This window comes from Cimex lectularius, unplaced genomic scaffold (genome assembly GCF_000648675.2).
Source record: "Cimex lectularius strain Harlan isolate CLEC.00 unplaced genomic scaffold, Clec_2.1 scaffold66, whole genome shotgun sequence".
Lineage (NCBI taxonomy): Eukaryota > Metazoa > Arthropoda > Insecta > Hemiptera > Cimicidae > Cimex > Cimex lectularius.
This window is the reverse complement of record NW_019392701.1, coordinates 877495-901093: the sequence shown is the minus strand read 5'-3', so window position 1 is coordinate 901093 and position 23599 is coordinate 877495. Positions and strand designations below refer to the sequence as shown.

The window sequence follows — 23599 nt, the reverse complement described above, 5'->3', positions numbered from 1 at the left end:
CTTGGCATCTGTATCTGGTCATTTGGGACATAGAAGCAATGAGAAGAAGAAGGCCAATAAAGGAGCCAATATGAATTCTCTATGCCCCGAACCTTATTGTGGCCTAGAATCTTGCTACAAAAAAAAGGACAAAACCAAAAATGGATCCTTAATGAATCCAAAAACTTCGTGGAACAATACCCCAAGATTCTAGTTAGACTGATGACAGGGCACTGCTGCCAAAGAAGGCATATGCACCGGATGGGAGAACAGGCAGAAGAAACACTGTGCACTACCATAGAACATAATCTATATTTCTGTGAGGGTTTATGTAGGTGTAGATTCTTGGAGGAGAGGAAAATTCGCAAGCAAGATCCTTACTCTAAGGAGCTGCTGGCAGTCGATTAACAACCTAAAACTGGCAGTGAGTTATACATAAATAGAGGAGCACAATAGGTCTGGTGAGGTCGAGGTGGAGAAGTCCTTGAGGCCACCTTTTTTATCCTTATCCCTGAGCCTATCACTTCTCGCAGCCCATCAGTAATTCCAACGTTTGTAATTTTTAATAAATTCAATAAATTGTAACTAATATTAATTGATTAATAATAATTATAGTTTGAAAGGTGTGTTGAAACTTTTTGGACCTGGCTGTAGACTTCGTGAAGCGCGTGGTACTTCGATGACGCGCGAGGCAGGCTTTGTTTTCGCGATCTCGAACGTGCCCGTCTATCTATCGTTTAACCTTCCTGCAGATTTGAAGACATGTGCCGTTTTTCAATTGGAGTCTCTTGGGCCGAGGTCCGGTGACGGCGTTTTTCCTCTTTTCGTCCCGTCTTGGGTTCCGTCTGAGATGGGCGTCCCGTTCCCCGAGGAGGGAGTCTGTCCGTTGTGAAACCGCCGGCCGAGATGCAGTTCGACGGCATCCCCAACTACTTCAACAAGAGGCGAGTCAAGTCTCAGAACATAGTGGACAAGCTGAGGACGCGGGAGCTTTTCGGCGAGGTAAAGATGGGCACCTCGATGTACGTGAACCGTTCCTTCTACGAGAATGTCGTGCCCGACTACACGATAGTGAACGTCGAGAAGCCGCCTTGCTTCTTGCGCAAGTTCAGCCCCGACGGCAGGTATTTCATCGCGTTTTCAGCTGACCAGACCTGCGTCGAGATCTACCTCTACGAGGGGTCGACATCGCTCAACGGCATCCTCAACACGTGCGTCAACGAACAGTTGGCTTTCAAAGCGGACCCACTCAACGATTACATCCGCCTCGTCGCGTTCGAATACCTGTTCAAGTGCAAATTCTGCGTCCCCGTCGCACCGAGGGGCCAGCAGTTGAACCGGGAGTGCAGCCTCTTCACCCAGGACGGGCAGCACGTTATCGTCGGAGCGGCGGCCTTCATCACGGACGACAACCGGCCCAACTTCTACGACGTCTACACCAATAACGAAGCGGTCACTCCCAACCCCCGCTCACCGCTCGAAGACTACTCCATTCACATCGTCCACATTCAATCTGGAAAACTTTGCGATTCGATTAACTTCAAGACTGATAAAATTTACTTGTCCCACAATCAGGGGATTTACCTTTATGAGGAGACACTCGCCGTCCTCTCCGTACAGCACCAGACCATCCACATTTACCACGTTCGCAAGGGTAGGTTCGTCCTTATGAAGAAGATCGGACAGTTCGTCTATAGCCAGGACAATTCTATGTTCTACAATACATACTGCGATTCGAGGGACCCGACTGAAATAGAAGCTTTGCAACGGCCGTACAGGTCAAAAATTTTGAGCGGCCTCAAGCACCGGATCTTGGCCTATTTGTTTAGGACGCTCGTCCGGTCCTCGATGCCATGCTGCCGTTACAAGCGACTCAGAAAATTCTATGAAAGCTTTGACTATGTAAGTATTTAATTACATTTTCAAATACGTTGTCAATAATCTGCAGGACTATATCAAAGAAATAGCATATAAAGACATTCGGGATTCACCGAATTGCGAGCAAAGGTTCGCCGAATCCTGACTAGTGGGGATGGTGCTTGGCTATTCGCCGAGCAACATTATTCGGTGCTTGCGTTCCTCTGCTAATTGTCAGGTTTCTTGTCCACTTCAAAGTGCACGAATATTCATGAAGTAGCCAAACTCAAAGCTTCCACACATTTGGGAATCAACTGTAGTCATCAGTCAGCAATAAGTATTTACTGCTATTGATTTTTCAATAATAACTATTTCTAACTAGTATAGATGTATAAGTGAAAGAACAACAAGCATTGTTTCTTTTGCTTAGGAATAGATTGGCACAACTTGCAGTTCCTCAATCTGTACTAAGCTGAACCAATAATTTGGAAAGCTTCTCATCCAAATTGCAAAAATCGTAATGAGGTTTTCAGTGTGTGGAAACAGATCGAAAGTAAGATAAAGACAACAGTATTCTGTGACTGATAATAACGCACTTCTTTCTCAGTCATGGTTTCTATTGATAATAAAGGGACTTGGGGGAATTGCAGCCAATTCCCCATCCCTAACGGTACAATCCACTGCACGTCAACCCCTTTCAAGTCTACAACCTCTCTGACATTTTTAAGAGAAAATATATTTGATACACACTCATATTCAGAAGATTGCAAAACAACAGAAGAATGTTTACTATCTGCAATCATCGTTTTGCTTTTACTCCTTCAGGAATCTGTACTTTAAATTATTGGAATGGTCTTCCAATATGTCCATGTTGAGTCTGGCTGGTATTAGACCAGGATGCGTCCTCAGCCCCTTGTTGTACTCTCTATTTAAATGACCTTTCTGATGTCCTAGATCTTAGTATTCGCTGCTCTAATGTTTTTATTAAATGCCTTCTGCTGATCTGCTTCCTTTTGGAAGAACATGCATTAGAAAATTATTGCTCTTGATGGAACCTTTCTGTCATTTAAACAAATGGGTAAAGCGAGGATTGAGAAGCCCAATGCTATTCTACTTGTAATATATAACTCATTATATACTTGTTTGATTTTGAAACTGTAAATGGTGTTAAAATTTTAAATTTCCTACTCTCACTAGCGCTAAAAATATCAAAACAAGCACAAATTCTATGAACTTCCATCTAAAATTAAAGAGACGAGAGCGCGACATCAAGCTATGCATAAAGGGATGAGCGTGATATTACACCCTCAGTTCTTCACTTGGGAACCAATGATCATATCAGTCATGCTGACCATACTGAATGGGTTAAGAATTATGTTTGTACCTTTTATTGTACATCATTAATAATGATGTTATTTTCTAGATTAAGTCATTAAGAATGTGGAAGATGCAGTTACTAGATGAAGACCATCTACTTGTCAAATACGCCTCTGAAGAAGTTGTTACACTTAAAGTTTCAGAACCAAACTCACACGCCTCATTTTTTATCATATACAACATAAGATCGACCAAGGTAATTTAAACATTTGATGTATTAATTTTACTTAGTATTTCAATGGCGATTTTCCATTTACTCGTATTATTCAAGCCTGACAGAATTGCTTTTTTTCTTTCAGATTTTACGTTTTTATGATTGCAAAACAAAAGAACTAGTGGAATTGTTTGAAAACTTCTGTGATCATTTTAGAAATGCTAGGCCGCCGACAGGTGGCCCAATAATGAGCTCTCCTTCCAATAATGTTTATGCCAGGTGAATTTTTTAAATTTATTTCTCTAACATATTGGATTCAGAGTTGATGCTGGGTGTTGGTCTGCGAGTCTGTGAACTCATGCTGAATTGCACCAGATCACTTATTGGGTCCACCTTCACTCACCGGTTCGAGTAGTTCAACAAACAATAAGATGATGAACCCAATAAGTGGCCCAGAGCCTTTCAGCATGATGTTGGATTCAGTATTAAAATATGCTAGGGGAAATAAGTGGTCTTGGAAAGACCAAAACTTTCCTGTTTATTTAATATGGTGAAGAGATTTGTGTACTTAAAATGATTTTCCCTTCAGCCAAGTGAGTTTTTCTGAAAGGAATTTTCATTATATGTCGAAGGCAGACTAAGATGACAGGTTACTATCAAACAATAAATAAAAAATTGTGCAGAAATATAGATGTCTTTGAGGATTCTCAATTTCCTATAAATAAATAAAAATAAAGTTTGTAGCAGTACTCAAACAGGGTTGGGATTTTACAAATAACACTTTTTTCTTCAATTTATTGTTTAACACAATAAGTACAGAGGACACTCAGGTGCATTCTATGTTAAAATCCAATGCTCAGATGCGTCCTAGCCGCCTTTTTATTTATTTTATTTTATTTATTTATTATTTTGATAATCAATGGTGATGGGCTTTATGAGGGTATATATAATGTATATTCTCTTTTGTGCATGCGTGAGTGTGTAATACACAGCTAAAAAGTGCAACTGAATTGGATTAGATTTCAAGACAATGAAATAGTATCAACTGGCTGGGGGACGCTCCTGATAGTGCAGGTCCTGGCCTCAGCTACAAAGTCTGTAAGGCACTGCCATACTGAATGTGTTAATCCTTGTAGATTATGCTTTAAAATAAAATAATGATTTTGTATAGTATATTTTCTAATTCGGGGAATTTATACTTTATGTATGTACGACAGTCAACTCACGAAAACTAGATAATTTTAAAGAGAGTGAGAGAAAACTGCTGCTGCTTTGCCTGTCATTTCCACTTAAGAGGTTAAAAAGTAGTATTTACTAATAAGGAATCTGGGGTAAAACTACTACCGTTTTTTCTCCTGAAGCCTTCTTGTATAGTTTTTAGGCATGTGTAAAATTTCCAGTATCATTTTTGTAGGATAAATCAACTGAGGTTTAAACAAACCATTGTGGGAGCGAAATATGGAGGTCTTGTAGAAGCTAGAAAACGAATTTTAGCCCAGTTACCAATTAGCGCGCAGTCCTACAGCTGTAGTCCTTATTTAGATTTATCGCTCTTTAGTTACGACGATAAGTGGATTTCGGCAATGGAAAGACCAAAAGCATGCGGAGAACATCCTATAAGGTGAGAATTTTATGGTGAAACTTGATTAACAAATTTTTGGTTTGTGCTATGTACACCGAAGAATTTTTTTTCTCTCCAGATTTTATTCCCGGCAATCGGGACTACTAAAATTTCAAATATACGCCGGAGTTATTGGAAGAAGCCCACCCCCAGCGGCAAGGAGACTGGTAGCTTTTACATTTCACCCAACTGAACCATTTGCAATTAGTGTACAACGAACAAACTCTGATTATGTTGTGAATTTCCATCTGAGACTACCTACATAAAAGTTGTGTTAGAAATATTCGGCGAAACCGTATTTTAATCATAATACTTTTATGACCAAAATTCGAGCTTTAAGTTATATCGTTGTTGTTATTGTTTTTATTAGGCCAAACTAAACTAAATGCTAAAACTGAAATTATATTTTTATACTGAATTTTTAAATGATTTAATAGGATTTGAACTATCCATACTACTAACGATAAGTGTTGTGATATTTATTTTCTTAAGTATTGTTATGTCGAGTACAAAGTAGTAATGATAACATTAATTTGTATATTGTAAACTTTTGATCTGTTTTTAAAACAGTATGTACTACCGAAAATCCAAGGGCAACTATCAATCGAGGAAGATTTGGGAAAGTTCAATGAATTTTGTAAAAATTATTTATTCATGAAAAAATTATAACTTATATCATACATTTAAAAAAATGAATGAAGTTGTTATCTAATTATCCTCTAAAGGATAAGTAAAGGCTGTCCTTAAATTAAAATGAGTACACACTGTTTTTGAAATTTAGAAAAACACCTGAACAGATAGCTTGCTAGTTGAAGTCAATAATTACATATTAATATATGAAATAAAATTTATTATTGTGGATATTTTGAAGACAGAACACAGCTTTTAGTTTTTATTACTTGTTGGTCATTTCCATGTTATGTTCATATTAATAAATTATTACTATACTTCCTTGGTTTGTTTTGAGTGAAAATAGTGTGTTTAATATGCAACCTGAACTCAATTTTTTTTTCTATTTGTGACTATTTAGATACAAAAGGAGGCTAAGAGCATTGGATGACGATTTCAATGAAACTTTTTTTTAAAAATATTCTCTTTGTTGTGCACAAATATTTATAAAATTATATGCAGTGTCTTATCAAATGGGATTAGATAAACAAAAACCAAAAGATGCTTCCAGTAAACACCATCGGGGGTCTTTGCCCACTAGAACGTATCATTCTAGGACCATGTCAGGCATGAAAAAAACGCTATGGTCACTACTATGCCTACTGCAACAGATGAACCGCGTTCTGTACCCGTATGCAACGTGTATATAAAAATGATTCATAGCTGTCCTACTAAAGTCGGTCGTACATTTCTTTTGTTAAATTGGTGACGCATTGTTCGTGAACTTTTGTTTTTGCGTGTGGAGTGAATTTTGTTAAATAAAATATGGCTATTAGAAAATTATCTATATGAGAATTGGCAGTGGTTGCCATTATTTTGGGCGAAGAAGTGGAAAACCAAAAAACATTTGACGCTACTGGATTCACGAATCTATACGAAATCGAAAAACTGAGGGCGAATATTGGACTTTGCACAGGCACTTAATTGATGTTGAAGAAAAATTTCTCCAGTATTTTCGTATGACATCATCCAAATTTAATGAATTGTTCGGAAAAATTGAAAATGACATTACCAAAAAAAAAAAACACCATTTTTAGAGAAAGTATCCCACCAAAAGAAAAGCTAGCTGTGTCTACAGTAAGTAAAACACAAATTATTTATTTTATTCAATTTTTTATTTCAAGTATATAATATTATTTTTCTGAATTTATTTAAAAAGACATATTCTAAATTATGATAAAAAGTAATTAAATTATTTTAAGTATAGTTTTGTTGTTGAATTTGTGACTGATCCAATTGTCAGGAGGCGTTGATATATGTGCAGCAGTTAAGGGATTACTCAATGTCGATTGCGTTGATAAGGTGTAGCTATTATTCGATTGGGGAATTATTTGAAAATGCATATTGAAATGTAGAAATTGAGGTAGGTGGTGCAAGCTGCTGTATTTCCATTTCGGACACTATAATAAATATCTTGTTACGGTCCTAGTATGATACATTCTAGTGGGCAAAGCTTTACCTTTAAGGATCAAAATTTTGAGATACATAATTTGACCTAGTGACATTGTTAATTAGGTTAAATATTATTTTAGCAAGGAATAAAGTTCATACCCTGAAAAACTTGAATACAAATTTTTGGAAAATCAAGAAATAGTTTTTCTCAAATTATGTGCCCTCCCAATGCATCTGATTATTGGTAAAATATATCTTTAACACTTTCAGCACGGAGGAGAGGATCCCTGTTATTTTGATACTCTTCCTAAATACAGTAGGGTTCCCTGTCATGCCACAGCAATATGTATACAACTCTTGCAATGTTAAAAAATAAAATATGCCTTGGAATATGGCACAAGATCACTGAAACGTTGCAAAATCGTTATTTCTATTTAAACACTCACCTTCTAAATAGGATTTGGATTTTATAAAAGCTCAAATTTATTTTATTTGCTTGTACGTATTCACACACATGTACAGAGATGAGCCTTGCAGTCCACCAGCAATTCCAGCTTTAGTTATTTACAATAAATCACTGGCAAGCCTCGAGAATCACCCACCCCGGGTGTTGAGGTGTGGTGGGGTCTGACATCGGTCTTATCCTTCCAGACACCGAGGTTGAGCTCCAGGTAGTACTCGATATTCCTCAATCACCTTTACACCGACTATATAACTAATCTAATTGAGGGACGATTGGTCCTCAATATTCTGCCATCACCCTTCTCACACTACACATTCAGACTAATAAATACATTCACTCTCACACAACTAGGTCCACTAATTATCAGTACTACATACAAAAAGCCACCATGTTTCCTGCAAAAATCCAAAACAGGGGACCCCAGATGCTCAATTTTTATTTGCTCATGTTTGTTCATACACACCCACCGACACACACACACACATTCAAAGATGAGCCTATCACTTCTTGCAGTCCACCAGCAATTCTTAAATACATTCTCTCCTATTTACATACCACTAATATTTTTCGACCTAGTATCACGAAAAAGTTTAATTGAAATTTGTCATCCCACATACAGTGCCTCCTCATGTTTGTAGTTCATTGGTGCCAAATGCACCCTTATTTCAATCAGTTTAAAGTCACAAGATTGTAAGATTCATGAAGCTTCAAAGAACTTCATCAGAATATAAGTTTTATTAACTAGCGACTTAAAAAATTATCAACAAACTTGATCTTTCACGGAAAACGTAATATATTAAAACAATTTAACAGTAAATCTTTATAAAAATCTTTCTTAAATTGTTATAAAATATGTACCATATATACATAAATAAATTTGGTTGAAAACACTTTTTTTTAAATACAAACATTTATGCAATACAAATTAAAACTAATGTCACAAAATCTATCACATTACTAGCCTCTTACGTTGGGTGTTTCAAATAATTCTTTTAGCACCAGCCTTGTAAGCATCTAAAACAAAAAATATCAATATAGAAATACACATAAAGTATATTTAGAAATGCACTTACAAGAAATGCACAAATGTTCGATGCTAATAGCATATAAAATACTTTGTCCCAACCATACTGGAGTAAAATCCCAGCAAGTAACGGCCCGACTGCAGCACCTACAAAATACATTTTCAATGTTATTTATCATAATGCAAATTTATTTTATTTTTTCCCCCTGAGAGAATTTTAAGAACAAAGTTACACGAAAACCATGGGGGTGCCGATGTTTTTGGAAAAAAAAAGCCCATTGTTGGATTTGAGTACAGAAGCTCTGGAGCTGGAGAGAGGGAGGGGGTGGGAGGGAGAGTGAGAGAGAGAGAGGAGGAGTCAGGGAGAGTAATAGAGAAAGAAAGAGAGGGTGTGTGTGTGTGTGTGTGTGTATGCGTGTGAGAGAGAGAGAGAGAGACCAAGTTTAAATAATTTTGTAAGGGAAGAGAGTAAAAGGAATTGTTTCCAAAATGTGTACATTATGCTAATTGCTTCTAAAAAAACTCGTAAAAAATGTAGGCCGTTGGATTCGAACCCAGCACCTTTACAGTGATGAGCTCCATGTCAATGCCTCAACTGCAGCAGCCATTGACAACCCTCTGAATGCACATTATATTATTATTTTCTCGTGAAACTTCATAAAGAGTATTTCTTAAGCATTACCTATAGATCCAGTTCCATCAATTATAGCTGTTACTGTTGCCAATGCTTTGGAATTGTTAACAAGAGTGTTGTGTGTCCCCAACTCGGCAGATACCGCTGTAGTGATCAATGCATAAGGCCCATTGACAAAAAAACCCACCAGGGCCAATAATGTAACATTCAATGCAAAGCTTGCTGCTTTGTAAAGCTCGTTGTAAAGAAAATAAACACAAAGCTGTAAAGATATAGTAAGTCAATTATATCAGTGGACAATATACAATGAATGCTTCTTACTAAAGGAATAGACACAAGCAACATGAATGAGCATGTAAGGGCGCTTTTTCCTGAATGATCACTTAACACCCCGGCGATAATTCCCCCAGCGATTCCTCCGGTATCAAATATCGTCGAAATGTATCCGCTGAATTTTTCACCATATGTAGCTAGAATGACATAAATATGTTATTAATATAATCTTTTCTTTGCAAAGAATGTCTTACTTGATTTGTTAATGTAGAACGGCAGCCAGAACAATAGCGTATAACAAACTAGTTTAGCGAAGAAAAGGCAGAGAGAAAATTCAACTACAGCCTTAAAGAAAATGATAAATCAAATTCTGAATAAAATTAAATATAATTGAAAAAATGAAGTACCGGTATTTTTAATGCAGCTATCATTCCGATTGCATTTTCATCCCTTCTTGTTCTCTCCTCTCTCTCCTGTGAATATAATTTTCTAGAATTCTAAAATCAATATACAATTATAATCTAAGCTGTGCTTTTTAATTATCAGGTGCATTTTTACTCATAAATTTTTTTCTCTTAACTAGGCACAAGTTAACTGTGAAACAGTTGGGAAAAGTAGTATACCTGGTAACTAAGTAGTGCTGTATTGGGATTATCAGAATTCTCATGTGCGCTTTCAGACGATTGATCTTCATGTTGCTAGAACGTCACAAGAAGCTTATCAACGGAACTTGCACACTTACAATAACAATTCCAAAGCATCAATCAAAATTACATTTCAATAATTATACTAATTTACCAATACGAGCTTTATTTTTAACTAGTGCAAGCAATGTGCATAATAATGTCTACAAATATTAGTTCAACATTCAACAAGCCCGTTTGGCTAACTTACCTAACCTAACCTCTCCTTCCCCTAAACCATTCACACAAATCAGAGGACAAATTCACCATCAAGTCACCTCCCAGTAAACAACCCCCCCCCCCCCGAATTTGACCTTGTAGATGTATCATTCGGGTGTGTAGTATACTCAACCCTTTAAGAGCTATTATATCCCCCATTCTGTTGTTATAGCACACCATTAGCTCTAGTTCATCAAGAAACTTGATTAGTAGGCCCAGTTTGAATGGAAGACTCTTTTCTACAGTTACATCGTACCTACCAAAATACTTCCTCCTACGGGCAAGAGTAGCACACAACAGTTTGTTAGTAGGTATGTTGGTGTTTCCTCTGCCTCTTTCCAGAATCTGCACATGCCGTGTTGTGTTATGCTAAACTTCTTCAGATGTTCATTCCGTCTAGTGTCCTGTTAAGAATCCTGTTAGGGGTCAAAGTTTTTTCCTGCTTCCTTTAATGCATTCTTTCCTTCCAAAATTTGCTAAAAGATTCTTCAATTGTTTATGTCCAATGAGTGAATTCCACTGTGCCACAGAAGGGCTCAGGACCTATCAGCAAACAAAGGGTATAGCAGCCCTGTTCCTTGCAAAGGGCCCCCCTCTCATTGCCCTCTACCTGTCACATGTCCTGGGACTCAGCAGAGGGGGACTTTATTTTGCATACCTAACCAGTTTAGTTTAATTTTGCAATTCAGCACCACCTTTCAGCTAATGATGCTTGAACTTAGTGAATGATGGCTGCTTGGGCTATCTGGCATTATATTCTTATTATTGTACTCTGTTCAAATTGAAATGGGTACATTTCTCAATTGCAAGGATTTGAGTCTGGAAAATAATGTTTTTTTTCCCATCGGTTTTGATTATTTGGTTCTCCTGCCCCTGCGTTCTAGATCCATCATTGGACCATTTTTGACAAACACCCTCTGAAATGTTTCTAAAAAGGCCTTAGTCAGTCCTTAGCATTACCTACTTCCCAATCTGATTGAAATTATCAATCATAAAACCCATCAAACCTACAAAACCTCAGCATCTGTCATATCGTCCAATCAGTTTGCAGTCGTCAAAATCCTCTGGAAACAACTACATCTCATTTTTGAAAATGTCCAATGTCATTCTATCCCAAAAAATTCAGACGTCACACTACCATTTAACTGTACTGCAGGATGGCAGACATAATCGTATTCTCCCTTGAGTGGAAGGAATGCTACTGGAGTGCTTTCCTAGATGTGAAACAAGCCTTCGAGTGTCGCACCTATTACCTCATCCTAACATCTTATTATCCATCTGACTTAAAGTACAAATGGGAATCCTTCTCTCTAATCCACTATAAAGCGGGTGTTCTAGAAGACAGCACTCCCGGTCCCATTCTCTATTCAGTATACATTGCACAGATTCTTATTAATACTGATAAAGTACTCTTTACATATGGAGATGATACACCCAAACCTAGTTGTGGCCTTCATAAACCTCCAGAACCATCTTTACTGTTTGGAAGAATGGTTATAAAAATGGAGGTTCAGTCTCAATGAAACCAAATCCCAGCAAAGTCCTTCACTATTTGGGGCTTTACATCAACTTGGAACCCCACATTCAACTCAAAAGAACAGAACTGAACAGACGCTTCAAACTAATCAAAATACTACTTGACATCAGATCGAACTTTCACTGTCAAATAAATGCTTCATCTACACATCATACAATCAATCAGGACGAATTGAACTGTGGCATTCCATTAAACGTTCCAAGGTCCAAAGAATCTACTCCAGCCTTTCGAACCATTGCCCAACCTATCTACTTTGTAGCCAACCTTATCCAACAGACCTTCAGATCCCTTATGTCCTCGTAACTACAAGTTTTCAATACATGCCTCATCCCAACCTCTTAGCCCAGCTCGAAAGACTGACAACAGATCGACACTTTCATTATAATGCCTCTTTGTACACCAATTTGGATGAACGGAATTAAATTGCACCAATAATCTCGCAATTTCCTTCAAAGTGATTTATATATATAAATGCACAAAGACAACATTTCTTGGAGTGTTCTAGTGCTGTTGTAACCCATCCCTACCCCCAATCCTAGCCCCACCCTACCAAATCTAACCTGTACCAAACCATAACACCATCAATGATGTAAATAATGTAATTAAAATTAAAAAGAAAACTTTAATTTTAGGGACTGGTAGTTATAAACCGATTAAAACAGAATTTTGCTTTTTAGCTTCTTACCACAATTACTGTGCTTTAAACCATAAACGTACACAATTTAGATTATTTAAACAAAGAATAGTTATCAGTAATTATTCATGATGAATCAGACAAAACTAAAACAAAACCCATAAGAGAGAAAAAAATCTGCTTTCTAAACATTTTCTTTTCCTTTATCAACGTTTATTTTTAAGCAAATAATCTAGAAAATCCTCTAGGTGAATGCAGTATGACAGCAAGCAAAACTTATACCACTGAAAACAACAAATCAAACCCAAAATGTGATTGTTATCAACTCTTGTAACTTACCCTTTCTGTTATTCATATTTGACTTAATATTTAATAATCAAAACATGACAAATTGAATGCACTGACTAATACAACACAATGAACATTTTGACATGCAATTTGCTACTTAATTTAAAGATAATAAAAAATTTGACAAGCATAAACAACTAACATGGTTTTATATTTTGGTTTGAAACAAATTGCAACGGTTCAAATGAAAAATAAATAATACTCACCACACTATGTTCACTTTCGTCAGGTACGTTTATATATATGTCGACGTGTTCTGGTTTGTCAACAAGGAAAAGAAAATTAATAAATCCGACTGCGGCTGTTATCAAACCCGGCACAATAAATGATAATCCCCAGTCAATAGTAAGAAAGTAACTAGCTATAATGCTGCCAAGCATGTTTCCGACGGAGGTGTGAGAATTCCAAATGCCGAAAATAAGGCCTGAAATAACAATTTATATGCTAAATTGTATTAACAAAGTTTGATTTTAAAAACTTAATAATTCAATTAATTAAAAATAAAAAGCTTCACAACGACAATTGCATTCTCCCAATATAGAGGTTCTAATTAAATGATTATCCCAAACATACTACATGTATATATAAATATTTGATATTGAATAAAGCACAATAAACCACAATAAAAATGTGTACAATTTTACACAAGCAAATGGGTGTAAAAAGTAATAAGATTACCTCGCTTGCTTTTTCCATACCAGTTCCCCATCACAGCCACAACAGCTGGCCATCCTGTACTTTGTACAATACCGCCAAATATCTAGTTTTGAGAAGAAAAAATAATCTATTCATAAAGCAATGAGTAAATATAGGTTTACATACAGACACTCACTCACAAGGGCAAGGTTTCGGACATGGGATCATCAATGTAAATGGAACTTTTTTTGTGATACTAGGACGAAAAAATATTACACAATTGCATGCCTGAGTGTTCTTGCCTATGGGCCCTCGTAGCCGAGAAAATCAAATATTTTTAAGAAATTTAAGTAACTTTTCAAAATATGCTTTTCAGCCTTAGTTTTCATGGATTTCAAGGTGATTTTTTTTTTTTTTTTTTTTTTTACCTAAGATAGGAAAATAATATGCACGATTGTATTAACGAGATAAGATATATAAAACGTTACAAAAATGAAAAAACGCAACCAGCAAGTTGGTCAAAAAAATTTGTCTTTGAAAAAACAAAGAAACAATTTGGTTTTGTTTCAAGCCCTGCGTTAACGTGTTTAGTGCTAGTGCATAGGCCACACTTGCCCAACCCTCCATACAGAATGTTTCTAGGTATAGGAAATTTATACCATACAGGAGGGGCACAATTGCAATACGAGGCTGCAATAAAATTATTAAAGCATGTAAATATTTTGAATTTTTAATGACAAAAAAAGACATTTTTGGGTTGGATCAGCTCGGGGTGTTTTTTTCTTCTCCCATGTCCAGTGTTCCATTTAAAAATTCATAACTTCCCTGGATTTTATCTATCAACATTTAGAAAACTGAATATTTATTTTTTCAGTATATATCAGCAATGTTTAGAGTTTCTATAATTATAAGGAGATAATTAAGCATGAAATCAACCAAAACGACTTGAACTTTTTATTTTATACGTAAGTTCTAATTTATTCACTAAGCCTGAGTTTGTGCCTAAGTGTTGTGTACAGGGTTTTAATTCCCAGTAGAGTTTCCTTCTGATTGGTAAAGTCATATCAAAGTTATCTCTGTTTTTGTGAATAAAAAACAAACATCACAAATGTTTGGAAGGCAAAAAATTTGAGTTTTTCCTCTAAAAGCATTTTTTCAGTTGTTTATGAGATGTAAAAACGAATGTTAATTTTGTTTCTTGCGGGAAAAAAATCAACTTACTTGTGGCATCATTCTGAAATATATTTAATATCTAAGATAGCTATGGCTTGCAATCAAATATAATTTTAACGATGAAACGCTTGGGGTTTGATGATGGAGATCAATAAGGAGTGAGCTGGAGGAAAAAACCAAAACATTTCACTTCATACCCTGATGTCAAGTCTGGATTGACTCTTCTTGAGAGATATCTAACAATATGAACATACACAACTGGCAGCCTAGGACTTTTGGAAAAACAAAATCAATAAAATCAATGATCCTCTGTCCATAGGCTCCCCTTGTCTGAGGCACTCCCATCCACTCTTCTTTTTAATAGCATACCTGAACAAAAATGTAGTACGATAAAAAATGAATTCCCACATATTTAGCGAGCCCAAATAGGTAACAAGAAATGCCAGTAGTGATCATTCCCACAGCCAAAAAATACCTCAAACTCATACGCTCAGCAACGAAACCACTTAAAGATAAAATAAACTAGTTAAAAAAAAAGTACAGGCAACAGAAAAATTTGAACAATATTTTACCTCACAAACATTGATGCAGCGTATGCGAATAAAAATGAAGAGTCTAAGGCACCGAGTACAGTCCCAGCATGAGGTCCATCTGTTAAAAGAAAATAATTGAAAATAAAAATAAAGCTCCAAAAACCTCAGATGAAAATTTATAAAACAAAAATATTTACCAAATGGCGCCCAATCACACCATGTATCACGATTTGTATCGTTGATTATTATATATGGAGGAGGAATTATATCAGTGCAACTCCTATTAAAATAACTTTTGAGGACAGCCAAAGGTCTTTTTGCCGCATGGTAACAAATGTAAGTTATATAGGTTAACACTAGCACACTCGTCCTATACCTATAAAACAAAAAGTTTTATGATCAAATCAACAGTACAATTTTTGAAATTTATAATTGTTGAAGTCAATAGATAGTTAAAATAAAGAAATTGGCAGGAATAGAAAACAAGTTGTCTTAAATGAGACAAAAGTTCTAGAAGGATGCTTCTTATAGGAAATTTAACTAGTTTCAACACTTTTTATGCATTTCCCAAAAATGAATAATTCAATAGCTACAAGTAGATTTATGACAAAAGCCGAAGATAGTTGAAAAAAAAAAAAAATATTGAATATCTTCAAAAGAGTTTACGACCATGGTTTGTAACTTTTTTTTTTGTTGCATTTGAAGTGTAGAAGCACCTGACAAACATTTTCGTACGAGTAAGGAATCACCCTGTATAATGTCATAAAACAACCGAAAGTGAAATTCACTTGAAGTTTTCCATTGTAAAAATAATACCAAAGCCCCAAACCTAACCATTTACCTCAATCCTATCGCCCAATAAGCTTCTTAAGTAAACTAGAAAAAATTCTCAAGACGCTCTTCTTGAAAGAATCTTTCCCATCCAAGAGGAACCAAAATAGCACATCTTCAGTTTGGCTTCCTTAACACCACTCCTCAATCCACCATCATCTATTCAACATAGAACCTTGGATGAAAAAAGTGGCGTATAAAAATAAATCCATATATGTATTTAATAGTCATACTTGACCTACCTACCTATTACCTTTTATCTAAGTTCTTAGCTGAGATGAAAATCCAGCATCACAATCAGGATTCGAACCCATGACCTTCAGCTCAATACACTGCTGTTCTAACTACATTACTCAAATTCACAATAGCTCAAGTGTTTAAAGCAGTGGCGTATTTAGCCGAAGATCATGGGTTCGAATCCCACTCATGATGCTGGCTTTTTCATCTCAACCAAGACCCTAGATAAAAAGTATAATTAATTAAAATAAAAACAATGTTAAAAGCCAACATATAACTTTTATTCTCTGACGTAGAATAATGCCACCAATATACCTAATGGTTACAATTCCACAAGGTCAGCATTCGTGTATAAGGTGTAATAGATAATCACTAGCAACCTCACTATATCACGTTTTCATCAGTGAATAATTGAAATATAAAAGTCCACATCTGATTAACGCACATTTTCTTTTTCTTTCTTAACACTTTACCACCTCCAACTGTAATTTCCCATTTTTTGCAATAATTTGGTGGGTGAGATTCTGCCAAATTAAATGGAGCTTAGAATACATCCCTGTCTGACTCCTATTCTCCACATGATCATAAATAGTCAAGGATTCCATTTTTTCTGAAACCAGCACTATTCTATGTTTCAACTTTGTTATATGATTAAACTAAGCTGAAGCTAGATACTACAAAAGCTCATTCCAAACAAGGTCCATCGTCTATTTTTTTAACCAACTACTGTCACATTCAAAACCCAACTTCTAACTCACCACTGGGCACTATCAATGACTAACTCTAAACTACAATAGACTATAACTGCAGTGACCAACTGATCTGTCAACACAACTCCACTCAACTACTGACTTGCTTTTTGTAGCACTGGCTATTTACAAACTTCCCCAGAGGCTACATGGAGGCTTTCTTCCCTGCAGAACCCACTGGCTTTACCATTTAGCATTTATTGAGCTTTTCACTGGAGGGGTTCTCGAGCATCCAAAGAAAACACAAAATGTGTTACTTCAACTTTCATGTATCCTCATTCTAATTGTTCAACACAATTAATTCAATAATGTTTATACCATTAATTATTAATTAGTTATACAAATAATTTTATCACTGGAAGGGTTTCGGGTAAAGTATTCTCAAATGGACATTATAATTTGTTCTAATAATCAACACTATAAAAGAATAATTAATCTTCAATTTATCAATAATTTGAGAGCCCTTCAAGGAAACTCCTCCAATTGAAGACGATGTAATTTAAGTATAATCACGATACTGTAGTGTGGGAGAGCCCACATCATTCATTACAACGTTTTTTTATGACAAGGGCCCAATAATTGAATTAGAATAGAATCTCATTTTGTTAAAATATGTGGTTGATATTTATTGTTCCACCTCTTGCTCTGGAAGGGAAAGAAAAAAAAGCATGCTGTTGTGAAAGCAATTTTTTCTTCTTCTTTACTTTGCAGGCAAGTAATCAATGTTTGCACATAAATAGTGTACATTGTAGGAAGAAGGATTTTAAGAAAGACGCCTAAGATTAGCCCATTATCTCCCTTAGTCACTTCAAAGAACTCTTACGGCAAAAGCAAATGAATCATTTACAAAGATAACAGATAATAACAATGAACTTATGAACTGTTAGTTGCAGCGTGATAATAGGCATTCTTTTCATACAATTTATTGCCAATATCAAAATTACGTACAGAAAGCTTTAATTTTTTTTTAGTTATGATAAACTTTTGATAATTATTTATTTTACATGAGTCAATTAGAAGGAATGAATAATCAAACAATATAAAAAACGTTTTTGTTAAATCAGTTTCTAACTTTCTTATCACCAGTATGAATTTTATGCTGAAAATTGATATAAATGATAATGAAATGATATTGAAAATGTACTTTCACAACCCACTAAAAACTAACCCAATCGGCCATTGTTAAAATGTTTATTATTTTTACAAGTACTGTTACTTAAGCCTTTCAAGAAAGTAGAAACCAGAAGCTCTGCTGTATAATATTATATATCAATTAAAATTCGGTTTACAAAATAATATAAATCAAATGTTATCATTTTCTAAAAATGATATAACCATTATCTTAGATAAGCAAATAAACAGATTTGCCATAATGAAAAATTAGCTACACTTTAATATTTGCAAGATTGGCTGTTTGCGCTCTGCGGAGTGATGAATCAAACAGGCCAAAATGCTGGCCATGCCAAAATTTCCAAAAGAGTTAAAACAGCTGACATGTCCAAAACTATTTCTACATTAGAGAGAATACATGACTTTGAAAAAAACATTTAACATAATTATTGAAAAGAGAGAACCAAGGTTGTATAACCAGACTCATCTATTTTCATTTTATGCATATCTGTACTTATCCAAAATTGACGAGTCCCCGAGGTACAGAAAGCTAGCAAGAATGTAAAGAAAAGAGAGTTTCCACACTAATTAGTCCGATCATAAATTGGCTGGAGAAACATGAAAATAAATTAGTAGGATTAAAACACAAGATAAACTGGAAAATAAATGCAAAGAGGGGTGATGACTAATGTAGTTTACCACCCTAAAAACAAAAACCTGGAGCTCTCTATGATATTTGGCCATTACTATGACCATGGTCCAATGTTGGGAAATAGTAGAGGAATGGGTATAGCTCATGGTACTCGGCTCCACTAAAACCATCTTTCAAGATGAATTACTACATGTGCATATGAAATCAATAACAATTTGCTAGAGGACCAGCCTCTTCAAGCCTATGAGATCAATTCAAAACTTGTCTGAAACTGCCTGAATACACTAACAAAACTAGGATCTACAAATAGCCTCCTGACACTAAGGTGGATCACGTCATGGGAGAATTTCGGACAATGACGCAGCAGACATCCTAGCTAAAAGGGAGCCTTGGGAGGGGGGGCAACATGTAAGCCTAAATCCATTATGTGGCATATATGAAAGTCACATTAAAAAATAAATAAATAAAATAAGAACTGGAAGAAAATGGACTTTAACAGATGATCAACAATGATCTTTTTTTCTATTATGCCTAAAGAAGGCAGAGAACATATCCTATGCAACTGGTCTGAATAGCTAGGAGGAAGCTATGGTACCATTCTTGAACAATGTAACCCTTCATATTGTACCCACGAGTAGAATTCTGTACATCATTAAATTTTTTTTTTTTAATTTTTTTAAATTAAATGCTGCTGGATACTAGACTAATAAGAAAATAATATTTTTAAATATAAGCAGCAGATTAATGAAATCTTTATTAATACATTCAATTTCCCCTCCCATACAGCAAACTTTCCTATTCCTAGAAATGCTACACATAATGACCTGCATGCAGGTCATCCAACTGGCGAGTTGGACCTGTTTGGATTTCATGCAGGTCACCTGGACTGAATGAGTTAAAGAATCTTCCAGGAAAACATGTAAAGCTCTGACACAATGGATGAAAGTTTAGTAGCAACCAATTTATTCTATACACTTGCAAATCACCTACTCTGGTGTTATAGGCAGATCTTAATTACCCATCCTGCCCACTGACGTTAGGCTGCAGGGGCTATCTGTCATTTTCAGCCCACAGTGTATGCACTGTTAACCTAAGCACACTCACTATCCTTGTAGTATAAATAACATTCATCAGTCCTCACACATTCATACTAATAAAAACATTGAATTATCTGAAACATTTTTTTTTGGGTGGGAAAGAGGATCATGAAAGAAAATTTCAGGGATAACAGTGTGACTCGAAACCACGGCTGTGGGGTTTTCGAACCGAGTCTAACATGCTGATCACTCAGCTACTGCAGTTCCTCAAATGAAACATTAAAAAAGCATAATTAATTCAGTAGATCTCTTTTTCGTACTAAAATCTGAATATAGAACTCAGAAACACTGCCATATTTGACTAAAGCTCTCACATGTAGTGACATGCCAGGATTCGAATCCAGAATAGGGACAAACACACCAGAAACTTTAAATATTTTTTATTTCTTGTATATATTTAAGAAGAGATATACTCTAGTATTGGAGAATAAAAAAAAGGGCAGAAGCAAAGATGTAAAAAACACAATGGGCTGCGCTCAGTTTCTTCGTCACGTTTTCAGGGAATTGGAATTGTTGATTTGGAGGGTCGGCATTTGCCTGTTTGCAGTTTTATGGCAATGGTTTTTATAGGCAATGTGTGGTTGATAATGCTGGTAAGGGAATACTTGGAGGTGTGGGTTTTGTAATCCCCGAACAGCCTTCTGGCTTATTGTACTTTTTTTACTTCCTTAGTTCAGTTTAATTGACTCAATCCTCCTTTTAAATAGTCACTGATTGTCGATTCTTGTGTCTTCTTGGGACCTTAGGTTATGACTCTACTGTGCAGTTGCTTTGTATTCTTAAATTAAGTATGTTATTCTTAAGTTAAGTTTCAGCCTACTGCTGTCCTATAGGTGTACAAGTCATGTAGTTAGTTCTAGCTTTTATCCTTGATAATTGTTCCATTCTTTTAGACTCTGTGGTCATATTTCTTAGGCAGAATATGTGTAGACTCTTAAGAACAGGTTGGTTGGTTTTCTTTTACTTTCACTGTTTCCAATAATTTTTGTCTGCCTATCCTCAAAGGGTTGGTATGTCAGATGTGTTTCAACTTTTCACCGTCAAATTTTCTTTTGTCTCTTTCCGGTTTGCATACTGAGCATAATTGCAATTTATCCATCTTCAGTGTTGGGTCTGTAAAACATGAACAAGGAGAAATGCCAAAATGCATCTGAAGAACAATACAGTAAGGAGAGGCAGACCAAAACGATCAATATTGATCAAATTACAAAATAAGAAGTCATAACGTAAAATGATAATAGTTGAGCCAGGACATACTGTTGCTTAGATCCAATGGGCAGGTCGGACAAGTCCACTAGTCCACCAGGTCTGTCAACAACAGCAGAGTAGGCGAGTAGTCTGAAAGACCAAAATAATCTGTAACGATCAAATTAGGTTTTTATCTTTTTGAACTCGTGTTTACTCTTTTCAATGCTCAAAATGAGTTGGCAGAAGACTTTATACAAGTCTTCACCCATTAGTGAAAATAGAGAAATGCTATCCTCTGACAAAGGAAACAAGCAAGGATAGACCAACCGAGATGCTCTCCAACAACCCTTTAGTAGTCGATACTCATGATTCTTCCCAGTGACTCGAATTTTATGGTGATTTAAAAGTCGCATTTATACAAACACTGCATCGATGGATGTAAATTTATCAACCATCATAAGCATACACCATTGCACCCATATGGCGTATGGTGTATTTTGACAATGTGATGATGCAGTCGCATGTGGAAAGGACTATCACTTCCCCAAACAAAACTTGAGCAATACACGACCTAAAAAAAACGGAACAGGCCATAACCCACTTTTGAGCCAGAACTGTTTACACGACAGGTGGCATTGTGTGACACATCGACAGTTCTATTCTATTTACATATAAAATGGCATAATGTTGAGAAGTAATAAAATTGCAGCGTTTCAATAGCAAATTCGCTTCAAATAGTTCAATCTTCAGATTTGGCTTGAGGATGTGAACTGGCTTAAAATTAACTGATTTCTACTCACCACAGCAACTTGTTGAATGTCCTTTCTGGGAGAAATTTCCTGAGGAGCCAGTGGACGAAGGTCACCCCAGACGGTGTCTCTTCTGACGGAATCATCGCCTTTGAAGTCACAAAAACGACGGACCGGATTAAAGCAGGAATCGAAAGGGGTGCGGGTTTTTTTTACTTTAAAATTTCGATTTTCCGTGTTTTCCCGTGACGATTATCAGGATAAAATCATTTTCATGCTGGGGATCAAATCGGTCGACGTGAAACCGTTTCCACGGGATCTCTGTTCGAAAAGGCCCGGCCGAACTAAGGTGGGTTATGTAATATAATTAAAAACTTAATTTACTCAGTTCTAGATAAGATAATGACAATCAATTAAATCGAGCGGGGATTTCTATTGTTTCTCCTATAATCCAACGATTATGTTATGAATTATTTAAAAAAAACTTTTTTTTCCCCGAGATAAGGACAGCGCCAACCGATAAGAAAACAAAGACTGACGATTGACAGTTAACTCACTTGCTACTCCCTTGAAGAACAGTTCTAATGAACGAACGATAAGATTCTCGACAAAGAACAGGTCGTTCTCGTCTTCATCATTTTATAATCGTCAGGATGATTTATGATCACAACGGTGATGACAAAACGAATAACATACAAACTATGTATTGTATTATTCGTGTTTTTTTAAATATTAATAGTCGCATTTTAATGAGCAGGTTCGTCAAGGATGGTCATCGACGAACTGATCAATGTTTCGTTCAATGTTCCCTCTTTTTTTTGACCTACCTCTAGGCGGTCCTCAGTCTCCCATTCAATCATCCTTGTTCAATGCATTTTTTAAAAGAATGTCTTTGTAAAATCCCCTAAAATCTAAAATTCCACCCTATCGGTAGTAAACTTTTATTTCCCGTTTACAGAAAAAAAAGAAAAAAATCTTGGGTCTATAAACGTCTGTCTATCTATACCTATTTTGACACTGTTAACCGTAGAATATTACTGTTTAAACGCCACTCATATGGTGTGACTATAGCTTATTGTCTTGGACAGGAAATTATCTTTTAGTTAGGAAGCTAATTGTAAAAGTAGGATCGTATCATTCAGATTTGTTCACTGTAAGCTCTAGGGTGTCCCAAGGTTTTCACTTGGGTCCACTGCTATTCCCGGTATTCTTTAATGATGTTGATATCTTTACAGATGTTAATATTTTATTGCTGGCTGATGATCTAAAAATCTGCTATAAATTTAATGCCAGGGCTTCCCAAACTTATTTGTCAGCAGGCCCCTTTCACAGAACAAATTCCAAGGCAGACCCATCTCATTCAAATACCTATTTAAAATGAGATGCTTATAGTATGTAATGATTTAAAGTTTTATAAATCGATCAGTCCATTTTTAATTAGGTTATAGTCGGGATATCACTATGAAAATAAACATTTAATTGACATACTTAATTTTATTTACAAAATCCGGAACATAAAAATCAAATTGGACAGAATGGAATCAATAGGTGGGTAAAACTCAAGCCAAATTCCAAAGTAATCATTCGAACATTAATGGTTAATGAATTAATTGGAAGAGTGAGATTGTTTTAGCCTGCACAATTTGGATATGTTGGGTTTAATTTTTGATAGTTGGCAACGGATGTCGGGTTCAGCATTTAAACAGCTTCAGTATTTAGTTTTGGTGGTTGTATAGATAGAAAATCCAGATTCGCATAGGTTAATTTGTGGCAAATGAAA

The 23599-nt window shown here is 35.8% G+C and overlaps 2 protein-coding genes across 5 annotated transcripts; one reads left to right on the top strand and one right to left on the bottom strand.

The window, feature by feature from the left end:
• The first annotated feature begins 704 nt into the window (after positions 1-704).
• Positions 705-5940, top strand: LOC106668940 (DET1 homolog). The gene is made up of 5 exons (XM_014398153.2): positions 705-1881; positions 3260-3409; positions 3513-3646; positions 4782-4988; positions 5068-5940. Exons 1-5 carry the CDS (start codon positions 886-888, stop codon positions 5252-5254), a joined length of 1674 nt encoding a protein of 557 aa, XP_014253639.1. The 5' UTR covers positions 705-885; the 3' UTR covers positions 5255-5940.
• A 2341-nt stretch (positions 5941-8281) lies between these two features.
• On the bottom strand, positions 8282-22360 carry LOC106668928 (glucose-6-phosphate exchanger SLC37A2). Of its 4 annotated transcripts, none has more exons than XM_014398126.2 (13): positions 21871-22360; positions 15404-15582; positions 15246-15324; positions 15043-15178; positions 13543-13624; positions 13071-13288; positions 10067-10141; positions 9851-9940; positions 9698-9788; positions 9492-9640; positions 9219-9432; positions 8586-8683; positions 8282-8526 (listed from the first exon to the last, which is right to left on the bottom strand). In XM_014398126.2, the coding sequence occupies exons 1-13, from the start codon at positions 21963-21965 to the stop codon at positions 8470-8472; spliced, it is 1563 nt and encodes a 520-aa protein (XP_014253612.1). In that variant the 5' UTR covers positions 21966-22360; the 3' UTR covers positions 8282-8469. The 4 variants fall into 4 exon arrangements, with proteins under 4 accessions (XP_014253612.1, XP_014253613.1, XP_024081890.1 ...); XM_014398127.2 differs by having other exon boundaries at positions 9851-9916; XM_024226122.1 differs by lacking the exon at positions 10067-10141.
• Between the last annotated feature and the right edge of the window lie 1239 nt (positions 22361-23599).